The 14,765-nt window shown below is 42.1% G+C and overlaps 3 protein-coding genes across 5 annotated transcripts; 2 read left to right on the top strand and 1 right to left on the bottom strand.

Moving 5' to 3' along the window:
* Window positions 1-55: 55 nt before the first annotated feature.
* On the top strand, window positions 56-1,165 carry smkr1 (small lysine rich protein 1). Its single transcript, XM_085435838.1, has 2 exons — window positions 56-218; window positions 427-1,165. The coding sequence occupies exons 1-2, from the start codon at window positions 111-113 to the stop codon at window positions 670-672; spliced, it is 354 nt and encodes a 117-aa protein (XP_085291964.1). The 5' UTR covers window positions 56-110; the 3' UTR covers window positions 673-1,165.
* On the bottom strand, window positions 792-3,393 carry stmp1 (short transmembrane mitochondrial protein 1). The gene is made up of 3 exons (XM_085435837.1): window positions 3,251-3,393; window positions 2,337-2,390; window positions 792-1,321 (listed from the first exon to the last, which is right to left on the bottom strand). Exons 1-3 carry the CDS (start codon window positions 3,263-3,265, stop codon window positions 1,250-1,252), a joined length of 141 nt encoding a protein of 46 aa, XP_085291963.1. The 5' UTR covers window positions 3,266-3,393; the 3' UTR covers window positions 792-1,249.
* Window positions 3,394-3,467: 74 nt separating this feature from the next.
* LOC146689790 (dynamin-1-like protein) lies at window positions 3,468-14,685 on the top strand. 3 transcript variants are annotated; one of them, XM_085435833.1, is made up of 19 exons: window positions 3,468-3,742; window positions 4,632-4,770; window positions 5,254-5,300; window positions 5,385-5,456; window positions 6,601-6,687; window positions 7,078-7,240; window positions 7,358-7,478; window positions 7,814-7,945; window positions 9,130-9,336; window positions 9,557-9,677; window positions 9,833-9,988; window positions 10,069-10,158; window positions 10,261-10,353; window positions 10,890-10,943; window positions 11,251-11,331; window positions 12,174-12,305; window positions 12,404-12,513; window positions 13,597-13,756; window positions 13,839-14,685. In XM_085435833.1, exons 1-19 carry the CDS (start codon window positions 3,641-3,643, stop codon window positions 13,893-13,895), a joined length of 2,124 nt encoding a protein of 707 aa, XP_085291959.1. In that variant the 5' UTR covers window positions 3,468-3,640; the 3' UTR covers window positions 13,896-14,685. The 3 variants fall into 3 exon arrangements, with proteins under 3 accessions (XP_085291959.1, XP_085291958.1, XP_085291960.1); XM_085435832.1 differs by having other exon boundaries at window positions 4,632-4,773; XM_085435834.1 differs by lacking the exon at window positions 11,251-11,331 and having other exon boundaries at window positions 4,632-4,773.
* Window positions 14,686-14,765: the final 80 nt, after the last annotated feature.

Here is a 14,765-nt window from a genome sequence, read left to right as displayed (position 1 = left end):
TGTTTTTCTTCCTTACTTAATGTAAGCGGTGTGTGCTGTTTGATGCCCAGCTGTGTCTCAGATACAGCAAAAGAATTTAAGCTCCGGTGGAAGGCCAACCCCCTTCATACATGAGCAAGTCCAGTCTGTTTCTACGACAACAGGATGTAAACAGATGGGGTATCACTGTCACCGCTGAAGCCATTCGAGTGCCACTTAAAGTGCCAAGGCGAGAGCTGGTATGAAATGATTGTATTTTATTATCATTTTAGGCACTTTGTCCTAAAAACTTTAAATCTTTTTTGGCAGAGAAAAACCTGATTTCTTGTTTTACAGATGAAAATCTGATCACTTACTGAAGCAAGATTGACATTCGCTATGGTAAAGTAAAAAAAAAAAAAAAACATATTTATAGATGAGTGATTAAACCACGTATTTTCTCCAAAGCCCACCAGGAAATCAAGATCCCACAGTTCCAAGTCAGCCAAGAAGACTATGAGCCCAAAGACTCCTAAAAAGAGGTCCTCATGTAGTGCCAAAGTCACCACAACTGAGGTGGACATCCTCAGCCCAGCAGCCATGGAGAATATCTACTACATTGCTCACAATGCAGCAGACTGCCTGGAGTTCAGAGGATTTGGGTGGCCAAATTCAAAGAAGAAAAAGAAGGGGACAAAACGAAAGAAAAACTGAATCATAAATTTTGCCAAAGAGAATTTTAACTGCCTTCCAATGGTGACACCTACTGGATGGATTTGAGATGACAGTTTGAGTGTTTGAGGCAGTAAATAATTAATTCTAGTAAAACTGCATGAGACTTCACTATATTCAACTTTATTGTGTGGTTCAGAATGATGTTTGTACAACAACAATAAAAACTTTGGCAGTTATTGTGAGGTGTGTGAAGGAAAATCTTTATTAACTTTAACTCTAAAATCTGTGGACATATTGAATAGCTTGAGTGCATAACAAAAATGGTCAACCAGCAGTACCATGAAACTGGAATTAAAATGATCCCATTAGTTTTTTTGTAATATTCTTTAAATCCAGTCTTTGCACTATTTACCTTAGAAAACAGTTTACAAAGAGTATGCTTCTAAAACTAAAGGAAGAAACAAACACTGTTCCAGGCATGGCTTATATTTTCATATACATGTAACATGGTCAACTCTTATCAAGTGTACAACCATGACATCAAAATAAGCCTTTAAAATAAATAGTTTCTCTGCAGAGGATGTCCATTCTTGCTTGCAACACGGTCCCACTTTGCTCACTCTGGGGGCTTCTTCTTGGCTTCCACATCTTTCTTAAAAGCTTCAATTTTCTTGGCTATGTTGGGCACCTAGAGGAGAAAGATACAAATTACAACTACCAGTAATAAAGTCTGAGAAATGTATAGGTTGTGGTTTGTTAGAGGCACCAAACTAAAACTAATGTAGTGTAAATTAACTGATCTAAAGTACATTTTTCATAAAAAAAAAAAAAAAAAAATACAACATTCAGATTTTTGCTGTAAGCTTCAAACTTAAATATCTATTGTAGCCATCTTACAAAAGTGGGAAATAATAGATACAGCCAGGACTGCAGAAAGTGGCACTGAACATGCAGTTGCAAGAAAATATTTGAACCCTTTGGAACAACAAAGATTACTCAGAAAATGTGTTACGATCATCTCAAGTCATAACTTTTACAGCACCTTGGTCATTTTGATCAATTGAGGTCGTTTAAAATGTACTATAGAAATTGAACTTGACAGATTGTAGATGTAAATAAAGACATTCAAAGTCTGGTTACAGACAATTAAATACGGACCATTTACAACAAGGAATGGTAATGATGGAAATCTTTGAAATATTGCACAACTTGCACTGCACACCAACACACTGAAGGGAACAACATGGTTTAAAGCTGCTTTTAGGGAACAATAAATTTAAAATTGTATCAAGAAAAAGAAAAAAAAAAAAAAAGTGTAGAGACAATAACCCAAATCCCACAAGTAAACCAACCAGAGTCCAGATCATAATCCAACTGAGATGTTCTGGTTGTTCAAAAAAGACATTCAAGAAACACAAAGAATGCAAAAACTTGAAATGTGCACATATACCATGTTTGTGTTTTAATAGCTCAGTCAGGATGCGTTTCTATACATAGATAAAGGCAACGACCTTACAAAACTGCAGTTTCACACATCAGTCACTGAAGGAATAAAAGGCTCCAGCCAGCATCTATTCACACCAGATACGTTTTGGTTTGGGGTTAGTGGAGCACATGGGTTAAAGTGACATTTTCACTAAATCATTGGGAAAAAAAAAAAAAAAAAAAAAAAAAAAAGGGTTTGCAAGTCACAAAACACTTACTTCATAGTTCTGAGCGAGATACATCCCCACAACATTTCCCAAGGTGAAGCCAGCCTGGAAGAAAAACAAAGTTCATTAAAACCCTTTAAACTAGTGTGAAAAAAACAACAATTTCACAGGATTCCACAACGTTCTGTGAAAAACTAAGCACACCCCATTCAATAGCCTTGTATTCTGTATTACTTTATCAGTCTGTCACATCGTTGTAGAGGAATTTTAGCCCACTCCTCGTCACAGCGTTGCTTCACTTTATTGAGGTTTGCTGACAATCGTTTGTTCACAGCTCTCTTAAGGTACCATCACCGCATTTTAATCAGGCTAGACTTTAACTGGGCCATTTCATCACACTGAGTAATTCTGTTGTAGATTCGCTACTGTAATCGGGATCATTGCCTTGTTAAATAACACAATTTTGGCCGAGGATGAGATGTCGGAACGATGGCCTCACCCTTCACTATAGACTACTTTAGAGAGGAGTTCACGTACTCAATGACTTCACGCTTCCAGGTACTGTGGCTGCAAAACAAGCCCAGATCATCAGCCCTCCCCTGAGTAATTCCAGTTTCTCTAAGCACTGCACGGTCTGACCTTGGGTGATTTTGCTGGATGATTGTGGCATTGTGAATGCTCTAGAGCAGAAATCTGGCAAACTTCAAAGTTTACACTTCTTGATGATAAATTAATAAAGTGGATTTGACTTGCACTGACAACTACCATGGGATGGATGGATAGATGGATAGATTCTTTGTGGTGGTTGACAGTGACATTTATTCCTAATCATGAAACTCAGTTTCAATTTCAATCCAAACTAGCAGCACTAGCTGCACGGTTAGCATAATGCTAACATTTTTAACTCGGCTAGCTTCGCAACAGACGTCAACTTTTAAGGAAAATAATACAAATATAAAACTTACCAGGAACTGCAGCATGATGAAATACTGAAGACACTAGAGGTAAGCAAACTAACTCAATGGTACAAAAGCATGCAGGCAGGTCAAAGTTAGGAGGGGGGAAGTAGCCGAGTTTCTTGGCGAATGAAGCTAGCTTTTTATCAACAAAACGTCTACGCATGCGCAAGACAACTAATTGTGGCGTCATTTTCAGCGTCTATATGATGTAGTCTTTTCCTTATCCTGAGCCATACGTTTTCGAACATTGGAGAACTACAACTCCCAGCACCCCACAAAATCTCTCAGCCGTCTGGTGGGTGTTGTTGCAATGGTGGTGTCGGAGGGACATTGAATGACTTTGGCTCCATCACGGAAGAAATACGGGTTTATTAGGTTAATTCAGCATTCACGAGCATGGAGGCTCTTATACCCGTCATAAACAAGCTCCAGGATGTGTTCAACACAGTAGGGGCGGATATTATCCAGCTGCCGCAGATTGCAGTAGTGGGGACTCAGGTAAAAGGCTGACTGGGTGCATTTTGCTCAGCAGGCTGTCATGCTAGCCAGATAACCTTGTTTTAATGATATACATGTATGTAGGAGGACTAAGAGAGTAGCATTTACTGCACCGTGATACCGATTCGCATATCAAAATGACGCAAAGGCCGTGTCTGGGAGTTCTGCTAAATTGTCACTTCTTCTTTTTGACAGCTAATAAACAGATACGCAGAGTCTGACCTAACGAGAGCAATTAAGTCTATTTTGATCACCATTAATTATCTCCACATCCTCATCTAGCTTCTGTAGACTAAAACTAGGACATAGCCCGAGGAAGAGGTAGAGGTAGTTTGCTAAAAAATATTTTAAACCCCTGGTTCCATATGTGTTTGAAATTCGTAAATCTTACCCATCACAAATAACTAAAAAAAGACACCTAAGCTATCAAAGAATGAACTAAAAGTAAACATTCTTACCGATTATAAGCTGCTACTACATACAAGCTTGTGCTAAAAGAGGAAGTTCCAAATAACAAGGTTGTATGTACAGGTAGACTGGATGAACCAAATTTCCTGGTTAAATGCTCCATTTCCTGCTGCCTCACTGACCTGATATTCAAATCTTTTGTTTGCAAGGTGCAGCCAGTCAGGAGATTGGCCTTAAAGAGAGGGGAGCTAAAACTGCTTGTTTCAGACAGTAGATGAACTGAAGAGCTACATTAAGGCCCTGTATAGGCTAAATAAGGATAAATTGTGAATGATATAAAGCTGTAAAGCTACCAAGAATTTAAAAATGGGGTTGGAAAAGGGCATAATAGGTCCCCTTTAAACAATAAAACTGAACTATAACAAGCCAACTCTCTGGTGCTTTAACTCATATCTTTTTTTTGATGCACTTCTGCCTGCAGAGTAGTGGAAAGAGCTCTGTGTTGGAGAGCCTGGTGGGCAGGGACTTGCTGCCCCGTGGGACTGGCATTGTAACCAGGAGACCTCTAATCCTCCAGCTAGTCCACGTGGATCCTGGAGACACAAGGAAACATGATGAAGGTGGTATGAACTGTAATAACCCTTTTTGGTCTTTAAACTTCTTTTCTTTTTTTTTAATACAACACACACACACACACACACACACACACACACACACAAGGGGGAACGCAAACACATCCTTGTAATCTTTAGTATCCTGTGTGAAAGATTCCCTGCCCCAGTTTTAAAATCCTGTCTCTATCACTGTCTTTCAAACAACTTGCAGATGTCATGGTGTGAAAAGCACTGTACTTCAAGGAGGTGCATTGTACAGGTGTCTTAATGTTTAGTAACCTACATCACCTTCTTAGCTCTACCCCCTCCTCCTCCTCAAAAGCACTACCTGTGATTCCAGCTGCTTTTATTCACCACACCAGTAAATGTCACCAGGCATCAGTCCTCGCATTAACCGCCATCACGCTCAGGCTCCCGCGCAGAGTAGCTTCTTTAATAGCCAGCACCTGTGTCGACCTGCTTTAAGAATGTTTTTATTCTGGTTCACAGGCAGAGACACTGAAGAGTGGGGCAAATTTCTACACACTAAAAATAAGGTATGTGTTATTGTGATACTAAAAAGAATTCAGTCTGCTGAGCCATACTTGTTGTGATATTGTTGTTGTGGTTTTTCTTTACAGATCTACACCGATTTTGATGAAATCAGGCAAGAAATTGAGAATGAAACCGAGCGAATATCTGGGAATAATAAGGTGAGATGAGGGTTGAACATTTTCTAAAGCCCGTGGGGTCATTGAGGATAAAATCATTATAGGATATTTCTTCCTTATTTTGCTTGTCAGAAACCCAACTTTAAACTGTGGGCCACCTACAGTCAAACTAGGAGTTAGAATAGAACAGAATAGAATAAACCTTTGTTATCCCACAGATGAGAAATTTGGGTGTTACACAGCTCTTATAGCAGCGGGAAATATAAAAGGAAGACACAAAGTGATCCTATATACATAAGCAACTGAAGTTTGTATATACAGGTAACAATGTATAGAAAAAAATTGTACGGAGATATGAATAAAATGTACTGTACAAGATAACCAAAAGGATGTTAAACTGTGTTATAGAGTCTGACAGCTGCTGGTAAGAATGACCTGCGGTAGCGCTCCTTCCTACACTGTGGGTGTAAAAAGTCTACTGTTGAACGAGCTGCTCAGTGCTCGTACGGTCTCATGCAGGGGGTGGGAGGTGTTGTCCATGATGGATTATAGCTTAGACAAGATCCTCTACTCCCCAACCTGCTCGATGGACTCCAGCGGACAGTCCAGGACAGAGCTGGCCCTCCTGATCAGTTTGTTGAGTTTCCCCCTGTCCCTCTCTGCCATTCCATCACTCCAGCAGACCACAGGATAAAAGATAGCAGACGCTACCACAGTGTCGTAAAACATCCTTAGGAGTGTCCTGTTCACCCGAAGGATCTCAGCCACCGTAGCAGGTGGAGACGACTTAGACCCTACAATAAGGGTCTAAGTCGTCATTTGTGTTCGTGGACCAGTCCAGTTTGTTATTGAGGTGAACTTCCAGGTATTTGTACTCCTCCACCGTTTCAATGTCCAAACCCTGGATGTTCACTGGTGGCTTCTTGCTGAAGTCAATCTCCAGCTCCTTTGTCTTGCTGGCGTTGATGCAAAGATAGTTAGCAGGCCGTACATACAGTAATAAAAACAGAGAATTAAAATAATCCAGCTGCAGCACAACTTTTAAACTAAATGCTTTGAAAACGGCAAGTGAAAGTGTAACTCTGGTTTAGGTCAGTGACTCTAGAGGGTCAGTGACCCCCCCAGTTCTAAGTTACTAAGCTATTAAATCCACTCTCCACTTTCCTCTTTTCTTGTCCCTCTGCAGGGAATCAGCGATGAACCCATTCATCTGAAGATTTTCTCTCCTCATGTCGTTAACCTCACACTGGTTGATCTGCCAGGAATCACTAAGGTAACATTTGCTCCAGCTCCCCAAGACAAGTCTTTGATCATCGTGCACCCCAAGGGAAATTAATTGTACAACACCTCCTTTCTTAAAAGTTTTATTCATTAAAGAGCACTAAAATGCCTTAAAAAAAGCTTTACCTTATAAGCCTGGTCAGCAATGTTCATTTCTCCATCTGGTCAATGCTTTTGTGTATTTCATATTTGTAGATGGCTGGGAATTAATGTTTTTCAACCGTGTGCTATGAAAGCCTCAGGGTATCCAGGCTTTGATTCTAGCCTCATTAGTTGGTCCCCTCTGGTTGGACGTGTTAATTTGACAAAGTTCCTACTTTGTTGTCTGACTCAAAACAACGGGTGCTGTGTCTTTGCTTGTAATTGGAATTGCTCCTTTCAGGTGCCTGTGGGTGATCAGCCTAAGGACATCGAGATTCAGATAAGAGATTTAATCCTGAAGCACATCTCTAACCCCAACTGCATTATCCTGGCTGTCACGGCGGCTAACACAGACATGGCTACCTCGGAGGCCCTCAAGGTGGCCCGGGAAGTCGACCCAGATGGTAAGAAAAACCAAATGGGAGCCATGTTCTAAAACTAGTAAAATAAGGAGTATTTTAAAGGTGTAATCTAGTGGCAGTGGGTTATGGTGCCCTTTGCGAATGACTGTAATTCATCAGGCAGGAGGACATTGGCTGTGGTGACCAAGCTGGACCTGATGGATGCTGGTACCGACGCTATGGATGTACTGCTGGGCAGAGTGATCCCTGTCAAACTCGGCATAATCGGAGTAGTCAACAGGTCTCACAAACATCACACAAACCGCTACTCATAATGAGTATGATTTCATATCAGAGATGAATAGCTCAGTGGAGATGTCGAGAGAGGAGTGCCACATCAATTTTTAATGCTCCTAGTAAAGGCTAATGTCAGGATCTATTGTTTGTTTTCCTTTATCACTGTCATGCCATCGAGGGGGAAGATTTAATAAAAACGTTTCAGTCTTTGTGCACATCAATCACCATTAGACTTCTGGGAAAAATACGAGAAAGTACCGTAAAACAGACCTTTTCTCGTAAATGTCTGTTTTGTTTTGTTTTTTCCTTTTTCTTTTTTTGGTACGTTTGAACTTTTAGGAGCCAGCTGGACATCAACAATAAAAAGTCTGTGGCTGATGCAATTCGTGATGAACACGCTTTCCTGCAGAAGAAATATCCATCACTTGCCAACAGAAATGGAACCAAGTACCTGGCCAGAACCCTAAACAGGTAAAAGTAACGGCACCCTGATGATTTAGACTTTAATGTCTAAATCACACTGAGACGATGATAGAAAGTTGCATTTTCTTTATCGAGCACCATTCAAAAGCTAGTTGGTGAAGTAGAGCCCAGATGATGTATCTGTTGGCTGATATTGGCCTATTGGAGATGATTCTGTTCTCGGGCCTGTGTTTATGCTGTCCTGTATGTGGCCATATGAAAATTAGTTCTAAAAATAAAAACAAGAAGTGTAAATGATGCTTGGGGTAATTTAAAAGTAGCTTTATTACATAGACTGACAGAAGCAGTGGGCTGCTTATATATTACACATGTTACTTCACATGAATGTAGAAAGAAGTAAAGACCAAATTACAAAAGGAAACACAGATTAAAATGCAAAGACAGTTAAAGTCATTGCAAATTAAAAATGTGTACCTCCAGCACAAAAGTTCCAGGGCTTCAGGTGATACTTAAAACACCCAGAAGACTCCCAGGCTCCAGGGGGAGAGTGTTCCACAGCGTCAGACCCAAAATGGCAAACACACAGTTCTTAGTGTTACATAAGATGCCTTGCAGACCTAAAATTAAACTACTAATATGCAGACAGAGCCTTGTCAGAATCATTTAGGTTATATTACTGGATAATAGTGATGTATTAATGTGTATATCACTTTAATATTGCAGATGGAGGTTGTTTTTATTTACCTGTGTATTGAAATGTGATTTTCAGATTTATAGAGGGTGAGAGCCTCCTCGTGTCTCTCCCTCTGAGTATGTCCCTGGATATGAGGCGGCATCTGTAGATTCACTACTGATGTACTCTGGAGTTAGACCATTGACTTGAATCCTCAATTAATGGCATCAGAACCAGGGTGATGTTTGGTCATAATGTGTAGAGACAAAAAAATGGTGGTTTGAAGGGCAGCGTTTAAGAGTATATAGTGTTGTTTACTTTGTGTTACTTAGGCTAGATGAGGCTTTTTGTTTGTTAACACCAGCGATTAGTTTGCATTTGTTTGCAGAATGTGATCATTGTCATATATACTAGAAAATGCCCAAGTAGTGCTTCCTCTGTGAAGATGCTGTCTGCATAGATATGGAGCAGCCCTGGCATTAATTACAGGCATCAGCGCATGTTGCTATTGTCCGTCCTAGAAAAGGTAATGCTCTGCCCTTTGCTGTTGTAATATCAGGCTACTGATGCATCACATTCGAGACTGTCTCCCTGAGCTGAAGACACGGATCAACGTCCTGGCAGCACAGTACCAGTCCCTGCTCAGCAGCTACGGGGAACCTGTGGAGGACCAAAGTGCCACCTTGCTCCAGCTCATCACCAAGTTTGCCACAGAGTACTGCAACACCATCGAGGGCACGGCCAAATACATCGAGACGGCAGAGCTGTGAGTAGTAGTCTCTGTGCCACTCCTCCGACCTGCCACATGGTGACGCTGTTGATCCGGTGCAGGGAGAAATGAGCAAAACAGCTGCATTGGTTTCATCATTTAATATGATCCAAATTGTAAGTTGAGGCACGCACAGCCTCTGCGAGGGAAGAGCTGACAGGAGCGGAGGCCATGGGGTTCACATCACAGCTAATATCCCCCCGCTGCTATTTTTCAGGTGCGGTGGAGCCAGAATTTGTTACATATTCCACGAGACCTTCGGTAGGACGCTGGAGTCTGTGGATCCTCTGGGGGGACTGAGCACCATAGATATCCTAACGGCCATAAGGAACGCCACAGTGAGTCGTCAGCTGTCGCATGATGTCATTAGCATCACTGCAGCTTGTCCTCTCACACCTGCGTTCAGTAGTCTGTTGTAAAACATGATGAAAAACACTTTATCTGTCATACAACTTATCTGTTCAGCACTTCCTCCCCTGCCTCCCCGCAATAGGGCCCTCGACCTTCCCTGTTCGTGCCAGAGGTTTCCTTCGAGCTGCTGGTAAAGAAGCAGGTGAAACGCCTGGAGGAACCCAGTCTGCGCTGCGTGGAGCTGGTCCACGAGGAGATGCAGAGGATCATCCAGCACTGCAGCAACTACAGCACACAGGTAGCTAACAGGCCCGGCGTGCACTCAGCTCGCCTTTGCTCGCGTGCAATCATTAACGTTCGTGCCGCTTCACCCCGCAGGAGCTGCAGAGATTCCCTAAGCTGCACGAGGCCATCGTAGAAGTGGTCACCTCCCTCCTGAGAAAGAGACTGCCCATCACCAACGAGATGGTACCGGCGCCTTCACTTCTCTTTGCACGTGTGCATTTATCTCCTGCGGCTGGGTTTTAGCGGCAAGTACAACCACTTTAAGCTGTTTTATTCTCGCCGCAGGTTCACAACTTGGTTGCAATCGAGCTGGCCTATATCAACACCAAACACCCGGACTTTGCAGACGCATGTGGGGTCATGAATAACAACATAGAGGTTCGTACTCACGTGGAAACAATAAACACATTAGATATAGAAAATAAAGTGCATGGAAGCAAAATGATGGAGGCAGTATTTGGAAATTAAGAAGCAACTGATTACACTGAACCCCTGTTGGTGATATTTAATTGCATTTTAGTTCAAGTGATATAGAGCAGGATCGGGTGATCCAGCTCTGTTCAAAACTCACTTATTACCCAAATAATTTCATGCACAGGGTTTTGAATACTGGTCACTTGTGTTTTCAATATGACTCTTTGTGAACTTTGGTAAATATGTTTTTCTAATTTAGTCATTTGAGTTTTTCCTTCATGTCTATTAAATTATTTATATTATAAACAGAATAACTAACAGTGCTACATGATGAAATGTGTTTGAAATGAGCAAAGTGGTTGGTTTCAGACCGAACCCCCTTTTTTTTTTTTTTCTCTCTAATCTTCTTGCCAGTAAATTATTTTCCATATTTTTTTTTTCTTTCTAAGAAGTGTCAAAAACCATCAACTGTTCAGACGTGTGTTTTTGTATGTTTCTAGGAGCAAAGGAGAAACAGGATGAGGGAGATGCCCGCTGCAGTTCCCAGGGATAAGGTAAAAGAGAGCGACTGTGTTGTCAAATATAACCGTAGCTCATGTGTTGTAACATTTGGTCGCAGGCTGCAGAGTCCCAGTATAAAGGAGACTTGTGTGGCGTTAATCACTCGGAGCACTGCTGAATGATGATCCGTGAAGCAAATGCTTCGGATAGTTTCCATCAAGGAATTTTATCCCACATCTCTTCTCTCCTCTTGCCTCAGCTTACGACAGCCAGCCTCCTTTTCTTCTGTCTTTCCACATTTCTTCTCAGTGCTTTCTTTTTCCTTCCTCTCCCCCATTCCTGCTCTCGTATTCATGCTAGTCTGTTGGCAAAGGCCCGGCCGGCCCAACTGCGGTGTCTGGCGAGCCCCCTGCGTCTGGAGCAGAGATGGACGGTGCCAAGGTGGGCACACATGCAGCCTGCTGGCTCTGTGCCTGGCTGGCTGCGGGGCTGCTGGTAGCGATGGATGGATGATGGGCATGGTCTGCTGGCATGCACTCTGATCTTTGTCTGCTAATGGCGTGCTCTTATTTTGCTTTCCCTCAGCCTGTGTGGACTTGCACTGACAACTATTGTGTTCCCTGAAGTCTGTTGAACCCAAAGTTTGTCTAACAGAAAAAAAAAAGATTTCTTTCTCTTTCCCTTTCTAACCTCTTAATACTGTATGTGCAGTCTTTTGTTTTTAGATTCCAGACATTTTGAGGTAGAGAATAATCCTACCTCTGCGTACCATCTAATTAATCCTCCTTTCTTTTCTTTTTCTTTTTCTGTAAGCTATGCTAACAGTTCATGTTCCTCAGGGAATAAAGCGTGCTGACTTTGGTGACCCCTTGACTTTTCCTCTTACTTAGTTTGTGACGTGGCTGGGTTCCCCCTTCATCTTAATTGTAGCAGTGTTGAAATTGCTTCACTTTTTCCAAGCATCCCCCTTAGGTGTGCTTTGTTTTTAATCTTAATAAGCATGCTAACCTGCTTTGATAGTGTTGCCATTGATGTCTGAAGTTAACATTTGGCATGGCTTTTGTCATGTTTTCTCTCTAACTTGTTCATTAACAGCACAAAGACATAAACTTTAATTTGATTAATCTGGTCTCTTTTTTTTTTAACATGCCTGTTTTGTGTTAGCAGTGCATATGAGTCCTACTTTAACCATCACTTTCTGCAAATGTCATACTGTAATGATATTAAGGGTTCTAGATAGTGGAAAAGCATTTTTATCATTCTTTTTTTTTTTTTTTTCCCAGGCCCCACCTGCAGGGATTCAGGGGGAGCAGGACGGCACAGGAAGCTGGAGGGGCATGCTGAAGAAAGGGGAGGAAGCCCCAGGCTCAGGACCCGGAAGCCCACTTAAAGGAGCGGTCAACCTACTAGATGTGGTAACTTAACACTGGCCTTCCAGCGTGGCTCGTATTAAACATGACAGTCTATTGAGGGATTAAAACACTAGCCTTCCCTTCTTTCTTCCCTTTTGCAGCCTGTGCCTGTTGCCAGGAAGCTGTCGTCACGCGAGCAGCGGGACTGTGAGGTCATCGAGCGCCTCATCAAGTCTTACTTCCTCATCGTCCGCAAGAACATCCAGGACAGGTAGGCCCTCCCACCTGCTCCTCTTTTGTTTATTGCCATCAAATCCTACATAAAGAGACCAAAAACCAACACTAAGATAGATCTGCTAACACAGTGTGTGCAGCTGAAGCCTCATTTCTAGTATTCCCCTTGTCTGCTCGAGCGCCATTGTTGTCCAGAAATCAGAATTTAAAATGCATCAGCGAGCCGCTTTGTTGGATCATTTTTATTAGCAACCAGAGGCACTGTACCTTATTTTCACTAAATCTCTCACATATAATATCTCTGCCTCTTTAAATGCTCAGTAGTGTGCCAAATGAGCAGTAATCTGTTTGTGAATAGTCCAGTAAATGGATTTAAAAAAAGTCTTGTCTGAGTAAAATTTATACATTCACTTCTAGAAAACTAATGAGCCTTTAAAAAAAAAAAAGAAATTATATACAGACATTGGTGATGGGAAATTGCGGTTCCCCCACTATACTGAGGTGATCCGGTGGTTCTGCTGATTTTGTGCATGCTTTGTCCCTAGGAGGGAAAGGTCGCTACAAATCAGTTGTTCTGAGTGATCACTGTCATCCTGTGATGAAACATTTCTAATCTCTGGGATCAGGCTGTAAACGCACCCCCGTCCACAGGGCACAAGGTGGGGGTCACTGAATGGTTTATGAGGATGAAAATGATGTAAATCATACGCCTTTGCACACACCAAACTTGAGCAGCTGTGAGAATTTTAAGAAAGAAGTGTTTTGCTGTGACGTTTTACGTGACGTCTGTATTGGCGGCCTGTTTCTACACATTAATTTCAGTAGACACAGTGGAAATTTGGAAAGCACAGCGACCGACACTACAGGACATGTAAACACCGTCCTTTAAAATGCCTCCCTTTCCTCTTGGGAGCAGAAAGTGCCCTTTAAAGCTCAGGAAGATTAAATCCATCATATTTAGCTCCTGCTTAAACAGCTCAGTCCTCGGACAGGCATGGCCACCTGGCGGTTCAAAGTCGAGCCACCTCCGTCTGGGGAAACGACGCCATCGCCGGGCCATCTTGCCGCCTTGTTCTCAACCATCTGTTCGGTCTGTTTCCTCTTTCTCTCTCTGCGGCAGCGTGCCAAAGGCAGTGATGCACTTCCTGGTCAACCATGTGAAGGACAGCCTCCAGAGCGAGCTCGTTGGCCAGCTGTATAAATCTGGCCTCCTCAACGACCTGCTGACCGAGTCTGAAGACATGGCCCAGCGGCGTAAGGAAGCCGCTGACATGCTACAGGTAACAGGTTCCTACGTTTGAGCAGTGCTCAAGTTTTCTCCAGTGTACAGTCGCTTCAATACTTGTTCACATTTGTCCACAGGCGTTGCAGAGGGCCAGTCAGGTGATAGCAGAGATCAGGGAAACACATCTGTGGTGAAGGAGAGGGGGGGGAAAAAAAAACGCATCCCAGGCTGTTACCTCCTCGTCACACCCAAAGGACCGATGCTCCACGCATTCATCATGTCTGAACTTGAAGTTTTAGATTTGCTACCATGAAAATATTCTGATCTCTGCTTCGGTGTACAGAGCTACTTGAAAGGAGCGAAACTCGTGTTGTTCACTAAAAAAGTGTAGTGTTGTCTGGAGCATGTGAAAATGCACTGCCTCTGTTTGCTAACGGTAAAATGTCGCCACCCACGACTCCAGGAGGAACTGAGAGTGCCGCTAAAGGCAGTGCACTTTTCGTTTTCGCCAAAGTGTGGTTAACCAGTATGGAGATGGACATTTGTGCGATGCTGAAATCAAAGTTTTTGAATCCATTTTTTGGCAACTCAGCAAAGCATTTAATATTTTGGTTCCAAGTTATAAACTCAAAAAAAGAAAAGTAATGTATTTAAAATATTCAGCTCCTAATTCGCAGCCTTTTCATTTAAGAGTAGCTGTCACATGTCCGAAACCATCAAACCTCCATCTTAATCTTTGCACTATTATAACTGCACTGTACTGTAAAGCAAGTCCATTAACCTGACACTGTATTGCCATCAGAGTCTTTATTTATTACTGTGTTATTTAAATGTGTGGATAATTTCCAGAGCACTGTAGCAGGACGTCATTTAATTAAGTTTACATATCGCTGCCTATGTGTAAAGAAAATTCATGGTGCACTGTGGTTCTGTGTGTGGTTCCCAAAAGAAAAAAAATAAATAAAAAGTGGTATTTTACTGCCAGTTAATTGGTTTGAATTCATATGTGCAAAGAGTGAGGATTAGTGAAAAGAAAAGAGTGCTTCATTTCTGAGATAATTTAA

The sequence above is a fragment of the Copadichromis virginalis genome, linkage group LG17 (genome assembly GCF_057382275.1).
Source record: "Copadichromis virginalis isolate Kocher_CV1m ecotype Utaka linkage group LG17, C_Virginalis_male_GT1.1, whole genome shotgun sequence".
NCBI lineage: Eukaryota > Metazoa > Chordata > Actinopteri > Cichliformes > Cichlidae > Copadichromis > Copadichromis virginalis.
Note: the sequence above shows the minus strand (reverse complement) of the source record. Positions and strands in the feature narration are given on the sequence as shown.